Genomic DNA, 13,992 nt, shown 5'->3' with positions numbered 1-13,992 from the left:
TATCACAGTAGATACCGAGGTCACCTTATTGAGAGAGTCTGACAGACCGGTAAGGCTACACAAGATACCAATCCATTGCTCAGATTGCTTTATCATCCAGGGAGTGGTGCTCACGGTGTGTGATTATGGAATTAGGGAAGGTTTTTAATTGTGTTTAAGGAGACTGATGCAGTTTAAGTGCATTAGCACATGCTAAGTGAGAATGGGAAGCAAAAATTTGCTTCTCTGAAAGCATATTTTTTAACTAAAAACTACACTAAAAGTTTAAGAACATGTAGAATTTCCTTTACTTATTAAAAAATGTTCCCAAATGAAAGTAAGCACAGTTCAGCCAAATTCTTTATTTAGTATTTGTTTCAAAACAGACATATAAAAGCACATTAGATAACTCCTCTGAAACTTTAGTCTGCAGAATTAAGGCACTTTGAACAGGTTTTTTCTTACTCCATGAGTAATTGTTTTCCAACTGTTGTTAATAAAGGCAAACAACTTTTATGAGTATAAAACTAGAGTTACAAAATGGACATAATTTACAGACAACTCCACATTAGTACCAGACATTAGCAAAGCATGTTTTGATATAAAAGCTTTCAGACCTAGCCTCACTTTTGTAAAACCTTTTTCCATGCTGAGTTAACTGTTTGCATGCATTTTTATTTATCCCTTCTATAATCCACCTTAATAATCAAGACACATTTAGGGAAAAGTGGGAAAATCTCAGTATATGTATTGGTACAGGATTCCTTTAATAGGAATGATTTTTCTTATAAATTATGAAGTCAACATGACCTCAAATACATTTCAAGAAGCTCACAATGTTAGATTTTTTTTTCTTTTTAAGAGCTTCCATTAGCCATTTTACTAGGTGTTTGGATATGTAATGCAGAACAAAAAAAAGAAAAAGGATACATTTAATATAAGGCATATTTGTTTGTTTAAAGAAAGTAACATTACTGGTGTCATTATGACATTAAACGCACAATGAATTTTGACTTAAAAAAAAGCATACAATACCACTGAACCAAAAGTGCTATGTTAACATTTCATATTTCCTTAGATTACTCTAAAAGTCACCTGAAGTGATTTTTATCTAGAAATGATCTAATTTCATTTATATTTCTTATTTAGTGGAAATAATAATAATAAAAAAATACACTCTGTATTGTTCCCTGCTCTTTTTGAATCCAATCCTGCAAACACTTACTACTAGCCAGCGTAAGAAGGAATCCTGGTTCTACAGAAGCTGATGGCCTTCCAGCAGCTCCTGGATCCCACCCTGCATAGTGCTTACTATCAAGAGCAGTTAAAGCACCCCCAATGGACTACTCCTCCTAGTGAGCACTGTGCTAGCAGTGAGTATCTGCAGCTTCACATTGTTTTCTGGATTCATGGTTCAGTTTACATTATGTTATCAAAACAACGTCGTTTTCTAATGTTCTCATTTTTTAAAAAACAGTTTCTCTTCCTCTCAAAGACCATGCCATTAACTTGTAATTCTGTGGATTCTATCTTGGAAATCTTTTAGGGATAAGCTAGTCTTGTCCTCCTTCTTGCTGCTCCCCCTGCGAAAAATGGAAAAAGAACCATAATTATTACTTATGTATAATATAGTTACACTATATACTGTATTTACTTGTGAAACAGACGTGAAGAGGAGAGATGAAGCCTGATTCTGTACCCTTCACTTTTGTGCTGGCAGCTAGGAAATTATACTGATCTCTCAGCTTCTTAATTGATCAAAATAATGTAGAATCAGTGAGTTACAAATCCCACAGTGGGGAATCCCACAGTGCCATTTTCACAGTGTTAAGACTCCAAAGTCAGATCTCACTTTGACAGCTTTACTCTAACCTGAAACACTGTTTGACCAAAGCACATATCTATCTAAGTTGTTTTCAGATAGAAATACATATAAGAAAAAAAATCTAGAAACCCAGTGGTTAACAATACCAAGCTTTGTTAAAATTTCATTTTTTAAAAGCATAAATTCAGCTCTTTCCGTTTGAGCTCTGTTTTCTTAAGGATATTTTTTCCCTCCTGAATTTTAACATAACTGAGAATAATATTTGATGCATGTTAAAATGTTTAAATATATGTTTTGTTTTTACCTTGTGTCCTCCTGTTTGGTTGTACTTTCCGTACAGGTGCTTCTAGAAAACAGAAATATGGCAGTCAGAAGTCATTTGTAAGAGCCTTTAAACTAAACCTCAATAGAAATGTTGGAAACCCATTGCTGACTTGCAAGGTTGTCAGTAAATCAAGAATTTTTTCCCATTAGCATGTTGACTTGATCACCTGAAACATGAATGCTTATAACACAATTCACGCATCTCTGTCATGTGCAGTCGTCCACCAAATCTTAACAACATTTCAAAAGCATATTTACATTTTTAGAGTATGAATGAATCCATTATTCACACTGATTTCCTACAGATGGTTACATGATGCAGGCAGGTGCCAGGACGTTTTACCCATGTTCTTCATCCAGCAAACATCGCCTGACACTGTCAGCGACGTACAAGCTCAGGTTAGTGTACAGCCCGGGGCTCAGTCTCAGCTTTTGGCAGAGGATGTTCAGGTCTGCTGTGTAGACATTACTTCAGGAAGTATTTATAAATGATATGCTTGAAACTCATGATGGTGGCCACATTTCCAGCTGTGTTTGGGTCCTGATGTGTAACTGCATTGTGAGTCTGCCATACGATTCCGCGTTTAGAGTTCAGTTAATTTTCTCAGAGGCTTCTACTTTAAAGGGTGGAATAGAGCAAGGGCTATTGACTAGGTACCACCCTCATTAACAGATACATCTGTTTTCCAAAATACTGACTCAGTGAAACTATGGACACTTTTTCTTCTTTCTCATCAGACCTTGAGGCATTTTTTAAACCGGATGTCTCCTCATTGGAAGGAAAAACATTTTGTAAGAATTAGGGATAATTCTTCTGTTACTCTCACAGAAATTTTACTGTGGTATTTTTCCTTCTTTACAACCATGAAGTACTTGCATCTTCGCTTAACCAGCTGCAATCAGTTGTCTTTTAATCCTGAGGTACAGTGTACATAAATGCATAGCCCTGAGACACAGGCTTCACCTCATTACAGCTAAGACTAAACAATGGGTATCTGCACCAAGGTGATAGAAAATTTCAAGCTCTGCACTGCCCTGACAAGGACAGGACATGGTCCATCCGAACTATTCTTTCCATACTCATATGCTGTCCACACAATTATGCTTTCAGGTAAATGTCATGGTCGAAGATCACACTTGTCTGTCATTTTCAGGCAACAATTATCTTCCCTGCATGCCTTATACGACTCAACATTGAAGTTACGCAAACACTATGGTATGTCTTCAATATTTACCATAGACTTCAAAATTTAAAAAGTAGAAACGCATTTATTTAAATTCATTCTCCACAAGCCATAATATTTCTTCCTACTAAATTAATTCATTTAGTTCGAAGGCTGACAGAATAACTTAATCTGCATAATTAGAATTGGAAAAGGACACACAAACAAACAAAGAAATTCTAAACAATCTACTTCTTAACTTTGAATGAAGATCACTAAAAAATGATCATTAAACTTGAAGAACAAATTCCTAATATAAATCCAGGCAGAATTGTATTTGGCTCCTTTGAAAGACTCATTTTGAACCTCAACACTGTTCAGCTTTTTCAAACCCAAGAGCTTCCTCATTTAACAACAGGATAAGGACAGAGAAATTCCAAGACCCTGTGAGATATTTACTCAACCCCAGAGGTTATATTCCCTCCACCCTACCCCACTTCACCAAGTTGAGAACCCCTCACATCAACAGATCACATTAACACTGACAAGAAAAAACTCAAGTTAAAAACGACTCACGTGGTCTTCTTCTGGATGTGCTGCTTAGAGAAAAGGCAATTCTTATGGTGCGTGTTCCTTCAAATATTTTACCTAAGTTTTGTGGTTAGACATTTCCTCTTGTCTACTATGCTTGCCAAATCTTTTAGTTACATTTAGCCACAAGATAAGCCTTAACATTTTCCTCTGCAATGTCAGTGAAAGAATTCTTTTCCAAAACAATTATGAAACTCTTCTTGCTAAAATACTGGCTTCAGACCTAAGTAATTTTTGTGAATAAATACTACAAAACCCCACCCGGAATGATCACTTCAGACAAAGCAGGTCTTAGTGATTCTGGATTTTTAGGCAAACTAACCTTCCAGCTGGACTGTCTTGATTTCTCTCTCGATAATCTGTGGCTCCCCCTCAATTACTTTAGTAACCTTGGTGTACTCAGTTCCAGCTACGATAAGCATCAAAAACAAATGAGTTAAATCTGGCACGGCATTTTCCCATATGCAAGGAACCTTTAGTGGAAAAAAAATGTCATTTTGGGGGTGCAGATCTATGCAGGCCACCACCTTATTCATGCCATAAGGTCCTGCTGATTTCCTTGGCTCTGCCACAGGTGATTCCTGCTCTAGGGCTGAGAGTCATTCATTGCAATCTTGGCTTGAAGTTGCATTTCAGCAAAGATTGCGATTTCCAATAAGGAATGCTGGATATTGTATAAGTAGAATTAAAGCCAATGCAAAATCATTCCTTTACTTTAGACAGTGGTAATACATTTGTTTGTGACTGGAGCTGGATATAAATGCTTAGGAAATTTTCAGTAAAACAGAAGGAATTTGATGTAGATAAGAGGAACATAAAGCATTATCACCATTATCACCAACAGGAGCATGTGTATCTGTTTTTATTGGCTAAACATATGGTAAGGTATTACCATGGCAGCCAAGGGTAGCTGACTGGATAAAAGATAGAGAAAAATCAAATTAAAACAAGAGACAAATCTGCTTATTGGGTCCATTCTATAAAGCAGGATGCTTATGCAAACTAACATATAATAGCAAGGAAAAATAGCAAGAATTCAAGAGACAACATTGTCTTTTCCAAAATTACTACAGATAAACTATTTATCTCTTTTCCGTAGACCTATAGGATCACTGTAAGATGTATCTCTACAGATTATGTCTATTTAGTTGTATACCTCAGTAACTGAAGACGATTAAAATTACAATTACAATTATAATTATTAGATTCTGGCATCAGACCTGTCACCAGAATTTTGAACAGTTTGACAGATAAAGTTTAATTATGCTCTTTATTGCCTGGTTGACACCAACAGAACATAGTCCAGTATATGGAGGGATTTTCTTGCTATAATTTCTTTCAACTTTCCTTTTAAATATGCAGTACTGAAATAGCCATCTCCAGAGAGCAACTCTTTTCACATAGCTGGGACGCTTAAGATGGGATAAGATGAAAAACCCTCTGGAAGTTCTTTTTTCTCTCCAATGACTACAGTCAAATCCTGGCTTAGATTTGTAAAACTAAGATTTATGTGTTTAAAACAGAAGAAATACAGTCAACAGTACTCATAGCCATGTCTTAGCTTTTCTCTAAGACTACTTGTATTATCAACTAGCATGGTTTTGTTTGGTGGAAAGCTGTTCAGCCATCACTAAATTTTTTTACTTAACTCAAGTTTAACACAACTCACGCTGACAGAATAGTGCTTCTGAAGTACTACAAGATTTAGTTCAATGAACACATAGCTGGCTGTAAGCTACTTTTTACTGGTATTCAAGTTTGTAACTTACTAAAAAATGAACTTAAAATGAAGTGGATTCAGTTAATTTATGCCATACGTATCCATACTTATTTTTGAGCTTCCGACTCAGATTTACACTAACATTTTGTAAAAGCACAACACTTGAATTCTCTTTTTTTTTTATTCCCCATTGCTATTATAGGTAGTTTTTTCTAATCTACATTAAGCAGAGAACATTCCAAATTCATAGATAAAGATTAATTTCATAAGCACAAGTTCTTTTACCATTTTTCTACAGCTACTGGTTATATACTGCCAAAACTGTTAGAATTAAGAGAGCAAGAAGGAAAGAAAACCATTCCTTGGAATGCTATATTGGAAGAGAATTAAAGTTAATGCCTTGATATCCATCACCTGTAAGTATTGAAAGAAGGATGCTAAACATGCCTTTGATTATTAACTTGAGGGCAATGAATATTCATTTCTGAAGAACTGCTAAGTAAGATGAATTTGGCCTATTACAATACTTTCCACTTCACAAGTGGTTTTCACAGATTTAAATTTGCTGAAAAAAGAGTTCACAGCTAGTGGAATAAATCTTCATTGCTCCCCTGAGTTTTAATTAGATAACTTTTTAAAGACTGAAAAAAACCCAAACAATTTTTTTTTTTTTCATGATCAATATCATAAATAAATTGATTAATCAAACTTTGGTACTTATTTCCATTTCACAGACATCTGGAACTTCATATATGGCATTCTACTTTTTTCTCCCATTAAAGTTCCACTTCCACTAGGTCAGTCTTTAAAATGTTGAGATCAACATATCCGAGAGGGGTTTCAGTTATCATAACCTGTTGCAAAAAGGTTAGTTATAATACACTGAATTACCTCCCTGCAGAAGTCTCTTGATTTCTTCATCCTCAAGTAAATGACCATCACCTTCAATAAATTTGGTCACCTTGGTAACCTCTGATAGGACACAGGTTATGGCAAATAATTGATTTACGTAAAACTTTTGACAATCGTGTAACAGCATATTACTGAATTAATCCTGTCATAGCATTTTGCTGAATTACAAAATTCATCTGTTATAATAATAAATTCCATGTAAACACCGAAAACACCATATTTTACAACAAACATAGCATACTATGTATTAGACCCAGGCAGCCTCAAATCCAGAGCTGACTGAAATGTGAAGATCAGAGACTCAAACCAGAATGTTGGATTTGGACATTTTTCAGGTTATGAGGTTTAAACTCTGGGTATGTTTTTGCAGTATGAGCACCTTTGCTGAAAACATGGAGTATCCATTCAGTAATTACTTAAGTAATATATATATTTTTTAAAGGAAGGAAAGAAAACAAGGATACTAACCTTCTTCAAGCAATTTCTTTAACTTTTCTTCATTGTCTGAACCACCAGCAGTAATTCTGGTATATTTTATTTCAGGACCTGAAAAAGGATGTGTAAGACGGACTTTAATCAAATATAAGGGATTGCCTTTTAAGTTATTGTTTCCTATTTAACACTTAGGATTAACACTCTTTAATCTGCTTTTAGGATCATTTTTCTTTACTGTTTCCCAAATTAAATTGAAAGAGGGTTACAAATAGTATTTAGAGCTATTCGGGAAAGTACTTAGACAAATTTAATATACTTATAGTAAATATCTCCTCGTATTCTTTAAGTAAGGCACAGTTTTAAACACTTTGTTGTATTACATCATAGATCAGGTATTTCCTAAGTGCAAAAGGAGTCTGGTCCACCATTGTAAATAGACATTGTTGCTTTTATTACTGCTATGAATCATTTGAGAGCTTAACATTTGAGATTTTTTATCAGTTTCTGCTACAGAGGGAAGAGGAAGAAAAATCAGGTATGAAGCACTAGCATTTTACATTATATTGACCATTTTATGTGGGATATTAGTGAAACCTGAATATGAGAAATGAGAAAATGGTATTTTATTTTCTCCCCCAAAATTCTGTGTTGAAAAACAGTCGCGGGTTTATTCAGAAACGACCAGCGGTTTTTCTTCAGTTATTTTCATTGTAGTAAACAGGTGTATGAGAACATCTTAAGTCTGGTTATTTATTTTTCTCTTGCTTGAAGGACTTCTTAAATTTAATTTTAAGATTTTCTAAATAAACTGAATATTAAGACTTTCTGCTAGGTCAGTATGTTCCTATAACACTGTCTTTCCCTTAAAACTGCTCTGGCAGACAGAATTTTATTGGCAGTGTTCGAACTAATATTTAACCAAGGGGATCAAAATGTGTTAACAGAAAATTTGTGACTGCTTAAATGTCCCGCTCCACTTCTCAATTTCTTTGAAGATTCTAGGATTCTTAAAGAAATATCCTTGTAGTAAGGTCAAATATTGAAATTGGCCAAGGAGTTTGAAAGTTACTGCAGGAGAAGATCAAGGGACATAGGCGCCCATTATTTTCATCTTATATTAGCTGAATATACAGGTCTAACTTGCACATGTCAGATCAATCAAGGCCTCTCCTTACGGAAAAACAGAGAAGAAGTTTTTCTGAAATGATTGTCCAGGGAGCCTGGGATGACAGGCAAAAGTAGGTATTTCCACAGTGAAGGTCTACCTTTGGTCAAATGAAACTTACCTGGAAATACACAACCCAAAAGTTCACACACACAAGAAAATGTCTTCTTTCTAAAGCAAGCCAGACTTAAAAAGTGCAATAAAAGCAGTCCCATCCTGAAATGGTAGCAAAAAGCTTGCAGGAGCAGACACTTTGCAAACACATAAAAAACCAAAGTTAATTTGTCGTTGTTTTGCATGCTGTTAAAATCTAATTGCCATTTCTGTATATGTGTGTGTAGGACACACAGCCAGCATTTCTGAAAATTCTTCTCTCCAGGAAATGTAATTTCGGTATTTCTGTCCAGGAAATGCAGGTTAGGCATTAGGACAGAACTCAGGATTTGTTACTTTTTGTATGTAATGGTAAACTTCATGAAGTATGAATGGCTCATCATAATTTACCTTGAATAATTCTTTCTTCTGTTACTTTTTTCTCTGTCACTTCCACAGGTCGTCCATCAATGATTTTGGTGTATGTTTTAATAATTGGTTCTACAAGGATTTTTAAGTTGAAGACATTAATCAAGTGATGAACAGTGTTACAAGTGCTGTTTTTGAGATGTGGAAACTTACTGAAGTACACAAGGAAATACCATAGCATATTTTACAAAAAATGAAAATGTCCAGAGGAGTTTCCTCCAAATTTAGGATGGCCACATGCTGCTTTTCCTTTAAAAGCACCCTAGATGTGAACTTCTCAATTCCCCTAGCAAAGCAGAAGGCAAAATTTACCTCTCTGATAAAATTGCCTATCACAGATTCACATTCTGCATTTTTGATTACAGGACAACAACCAGCAAATAATTCTTAAGAGAGGGAGATCTTATGTCAGCATGCACAACATTTCTAACACTGTCTTGACTGTAGCTATGGGACAGAGCTAGGCAAAAAAACCCACATTTTTTTTTAATTGAGAAGTGAGAATGAAATTATGCAATAAAATTACAACACTTCCAGAAGGTCTTGTTAAAAACAGAACACTTGTCTAACGTATCACCTGAATCACCTACATAAAGTAGAAACTGACTTGGAATAGTGAATATTTCAAATTTTAGCTAATACAAATGAGTTGCTGAAAGCATACCAACCTCCATGAATCACTTTAGTTATTGTCTCCCCTTCCCTGACTATTTTGAACTCAGGTTCCCCTTCAATTAATTTAGTGAGCTGTGTGATAGATGGGTCTGTGACATAGGAAAAAAACAACACATTACAAATAGTCATAAAAATTTTTATGGTATTCCATGGGACTGAGACAAAGCCAGCATTATCCCCCTCCCCTAAATAAACCAGATGACTGTAATGGATTTCTTAAATATGAGAAGCCATTTGCAGCAATGCTGTTCAATCTTGCACTTCGTCCCATGCTATCTTAAATTTAGATCCTATTGCACACTTACTATTTAATTATTTTATTTTATTTTTGTGTGTCTGATGTTTTTAAAATTTGTTGACAAGTCTCAGGCAAAAAACAGATCCTCAGCAGCTGAAAGGACGGCTTCCTCTCTATATATTGGTAAGAAGCCTACTATGCGGCGTTGCTGGAGTCTTATAGCTATCGCTGTGCTAGTGATGAGCGTGCAAATTATTGTGTGAAAGCTTAGGAAAGAACTAGAGACGGAAATGTTTGTCAAATTATTTCCTACTAACTGTATAGATAGGCAAGAGTAAATTAGGTCTTTTGGGGGGTTTTTATTTGGCTTTTTTTTTTTTAAGCTATCAAGAATTGTCCACTGGTCACACAGCTTAAAGAAAAAAAATTAAATAAACTTCAGAGATCAACTGGAATGGCTGTATGGATATTTGTCAGCATTAATGGTTATCATTCTCTGAGTTGCATGGGAGATGTCATCTTGATTTCAGTGGCCAAAACAAACCTCTTAACCTTGTGCAATCCCTATAAACCATGCTGATCCAAATGTATTTCTGTCTGACAGGCTGGAGCAGCAGATACTAAATAAATTCGGAACATACCATTGATGCAGTCGGTTAACAAGAATAACATGGGTCTTCTGTAACAAGCATTACAGCAACATCACCTACTTAAAAAGTTGCTGTAACACACACTTCCCTTATTCCCTATTCAGAGTTAGAAACTTAAAGTCCATCTCTCTTGCTTTCCCTAAACATACCTTAAATATCTTTATATGAGTTTATGTAGAAGTCTATACTTTATAGTTTTGGGGGCTTTTTAATTACTGATCAGAATTTGACAATAGCTTTTTAATATGGGTGCCTGGTGTTATTTGTTAAAAACAGTACAATTCAGGCTAACTAGTGTCCTTCAATAATAAAAATCCAAGCACACATTTTTGTTTGCTTTTGCAGCAGAAGATAATTTTATAAGTCAGATTTTAGAGCTAAATAATTCATTTATTTGCTGCAGATGAGATGATATGACAGGATGATAACAATGCTCAGTTATTATAGAGCTCCATTCATCTACTCTGAGTTTTAAATAGCTGAACACCCCACTCTTTCTTCTATTTTCTAACAAGTCTGGCTGAAAAACATAAATATTTTAAATAAGCAATCTTACAAGATTCATTCACTTGCTTCTGCTTTAAAGTTAGAGGCATTTTTGCACATTGAGAGTCCATTAAATATCAATATATATTGACATAAGTGATGAATAATAATGAAAGCATGTCAAAGGTATATTTATGAATGTTTATAAATCTTCATTTTTTTAAAAATTTCTAGATTACTGGACTTTCTTATGTGATTGATATAGCAGATGTACAGAAAACAAGAGGTAAAGCCATAGTTTGCTAGACTGCCTAGTCAAGGATCAATCCTTTGAACATTTGATCAATTACGAATTGGGTTTCAATCAGATTTAACTTTTTAGATCCCTTTAACTTGCCGATGTATGGACAATGGAAGCACAACTGAAGTAGAAAACATTGAGACAGGAAAGGGCAGACATCACCCTCTACACTTGGGGGTGGGTTTGTTTTTTTTCCTGAAATCTCCTTTCCATCACGCTCTGCTAGAACTTCCTGATATATGTTGCAAAAATTAACATGCAACTTTGCCAGAGTTTTTCTACAGACAATTGTGGGCTTTTGTGGTTTTGACGGGAGCTGCTGCTCAATACTGTTACTACTAGCAAGTTCAGGAAGGGCAGAATTTGCTTTATTGTGTCTACTTCTAAATTGTCAGCAGAAAGGCTGTATTGCCTAGAGATCATTCCCCGGATTGCGTCCCAAAGCAGAAACAGTGTATTGGCAATGGAAAGGAGTAACTCTTCAATACTCACTAACTCATAAAGTTATTTGTTCTTTCTCTGGTGAATAACGCTTAGTCGTACATTTGACTATGTAAGTGCTCAGAAATTTATTTTTTTTCTTTAAAAGAGGGGCTTGTTTCAGTTAACTTTCAACTTCTAAACATCATGTAAATCACCTAAACTATATGCCCTGCCTCTGGATTTAACACAGAAAAACAGGGGCTTTCATAGAGTGAGTGATTCATCTTCCTCATAGGAAGATTTCTAAAATATCTTGGATGAATTACCATATGGAATCATCCATCCATTTATATTGCTCTGCGGATCTGATTTAATGACGGAGACTAAGCAACAAAGATCAGTATATATATGCTAGATGGTGTCTAATCCTAAACGGGATGAAGCACAGACAAACTGCTGAAAAAGCAAGCTCACGTCACTTCTGCTGGGAGAAAGTCCTCCCAGAAACAATGATTAAATAGTCTGGATAAAATTCTTGCAAGATATTTTTAACTGCCTGACTCCTCAGAAAAGCTCAACCAGATTCCCTTTGAGCATTTTTATTTCAATGGGAAACTGGAGCTCATTAGCAGTATACTTAGACTGGTGGAACAAATGGGTGTTTTAGTTAAGTTATGAATGACAAGTGATTCTGACAGTCCCAGCCCCACTTTTTATTCTCTTCAGTCCCACCATTAATCTTTAAGTCATGCTTTTGCTGTGAGAAATCAAAAAAGAAAGATTGGCTAACCATCCTTTCCAGGCATCTGACAGATATTGGTATTTAGAACTGATTGAAAACTATATAAAAATGAACTGTTGGTCTTTTTTTCCTTCAGAGCAGAAAAAACAAATCTACTTCATTTTTTTAAATAACTGTTTTAATTTTAAAAAAATAAAATGTTTTTATTGAAAATATGGTAATATTTGGGGCATTTAAAGGAAATGGTTTGAAAAAAGATTATTTAAAAAATATTTTAAAAATGCACGTAGAAAAAGGAAGAAATCATTTGGGGAGAGCAACTGTGGGAAATCTTTTTATATAAAATATTTCAGCCAGTTCTAATTGCAATATTTGTATCTTTGCTTTTCCAGCAAAGTGTTGAACATCCTGGAATTGTTATGTACAAAATGCATCCTGGTACAGAAATACATATGATATATATTCTGTATATGTATATTAACATATACAGAAATATATACAATATATATTCTGTATATGTATATAAACATATACAGAACTATATATACTAAGGGCCTCGTTTACCTTCCTTTCTGATGATGGGCTGGACGTTGCTTTCAATTATGTTAATTTCTGAAAGTATAGAAAATGGAATATAAAGCACACTCCATTCTCACAGTTTCTTTATGGTAATGATCAGTTAGATTTGGTCTGGTCATAAAGACGTGGATAAAATCACAGATAATAACGGATGGAAAAGTAACTCAAACGGATCTAGAGTATGGACCTCGGTTCTAGTTACTAAATGGTGGTGTACACAAGTCACCTTCAGACCGAGTCTACTGGCATTCTATTTGCCTATGTTTGTGCCTTACGAAACCCACTGGTCACAAAACCCATGATAATGTAAGGTACACAATAATAATGGCTAATACCATTCCCTGCATAAACTTTTGCAGAATTCCTTGGTGCATTTTAAATTTGAATCTTGCCCTTTTCTTTTCATTAGGGAGCTGATCTGGTAAACAGAGGAAACCCTCTGACATTCAGAACTATTCTTACACTTGATAGAATGTCATGGAGAGCATGACTGTGGTGCCCTTGTGAAATCAAGCTGTCCCTCTACACCTAAGACAGACTCAAGTATTCATTGAACATCTCTGATAGAAAGTTATTTGACTCATATCCGTTCATTGGTAGAGAAGCCTTCACTGATACAGGTCCCAGCCTTCCCGTTCCCGCATTCAACTAAATCAACAGGTACAACTTTCTTGATCTCTGACATTGACATCCCTTGCTGCAGCTTACAGGCATTGTTCTCTCTCTAGCTGCTCTCACTAGCTGTGGGACATAGAATATCTCGGGTTGGAAAGGACCCATAAGGATCATCAAGTCCAACTCCCTTGTCCCCACAGGACTACCTAAAACTAAACCATATGACTAAGAGCATCATCTAGGCACTCCTTGAACTCTTGACAGGCTTGGTGCAGTGACCACTTCCCTGCGGAGCCTGTTCCAGTGACCAGCCACCTTCTCAGCGAAGAACCTTTTCCTAATGTCTAAAGTGAACTTCCCCTGGTGCAGCTTCATTTCATTTCCTTGTGTACTATCATCGGTCACCAGAGAGAGGAGATCAGCACTTTCCCCTCCCTCTGCTGTTCCCCTTGAGGAAGTTGTAGACTGTGATGAGGTCACCCCTCTTCTCCAAGCTGAACAAACCAAGTGACTTCAGACGCTCCTTGTAAGTCTTGCCCTCAAGACCTTTCACCATCTTGGTCGCACTTCTCTGGACACACTCTAACAGTTTGGTGTTCTTCTTATATTGAGGTGCCCAAAACTGCACAGAGTACTCGAGGTGGGGC

At 35.7% G+C, this 13,992-nt stretch overlaps 1 protein-coding gene across 17 annotated transcripts in view; it reads right to left on the bottom strand.

Moving 5' to 3' along the window:
• Positions 1 to 321: 321 nt before the first annotated feature.
• POSTN (periostin) overlaps positions 322 to 13,992 on the bottom strand; it is a 39,325-nt gene continuing 25,654 nt past the window's right edge. Inside the window, exons 17-24 of one of the 17 annotated variants that reach the window (XM_074566988.1) lie at positions 12,716 to 12,763; positions 9,305 to 9,400; positions 8,619 to 8,708; positions 6,983 to 7,060; positions 6,494 to 6,574; positions 4,205 to 4,291; positions 2,109 to 2,150; positions 322 to 1,562 (exon numbers count right to left, since the gene is read on the bottom strand). In XM_074566988.1, the coding sequence (XP_074423089.1) occupies positions 1,522 to 1,562; positions 2,109 to 2,150; positions 4,205 to 4,291; positions 6,494 to 6,574; positions 6,983 to 7,060; positions 8,619 to 8,708; positions 9,305 to 9,400; positions 12,716 to 12,763 (563 nt within the window). In that variant the 3' untranslated portion in view covers positions 322 to 1,521. The remainder of the gene's footprint in view (positions 1,563 to 2,108; positions 2,151 to 4,204; positions 4,292 to 6,493; positions 6,575 to 6,982; positions 7,061 to 8,618; positions 8,709 to 9,304; positions 9,401 to 12,715; positions 12,764 to 13,992) is intronic. The other 16 variants (XM_074566998.1, XM_074567014.1, XM_074567005.1 and 13 more) reach the window with 16 other exon arrangements.

This window comes from Larus michahellis, chromosome 1 (assembly GCF_964199755.1).
Source record: "Larus michahellis chromosome 1, bLarMic1.1, whole genome shotgun sequence".
NCBI classification, from domain to species: Eukaryota; Metazoa; Chordata; class Aves; order Charadriiformes; family Laridae; genus Larus; species Larus michahellis.
This window is presented reverse-complemented; position numbering and strand designations above follow the sequence as displayed.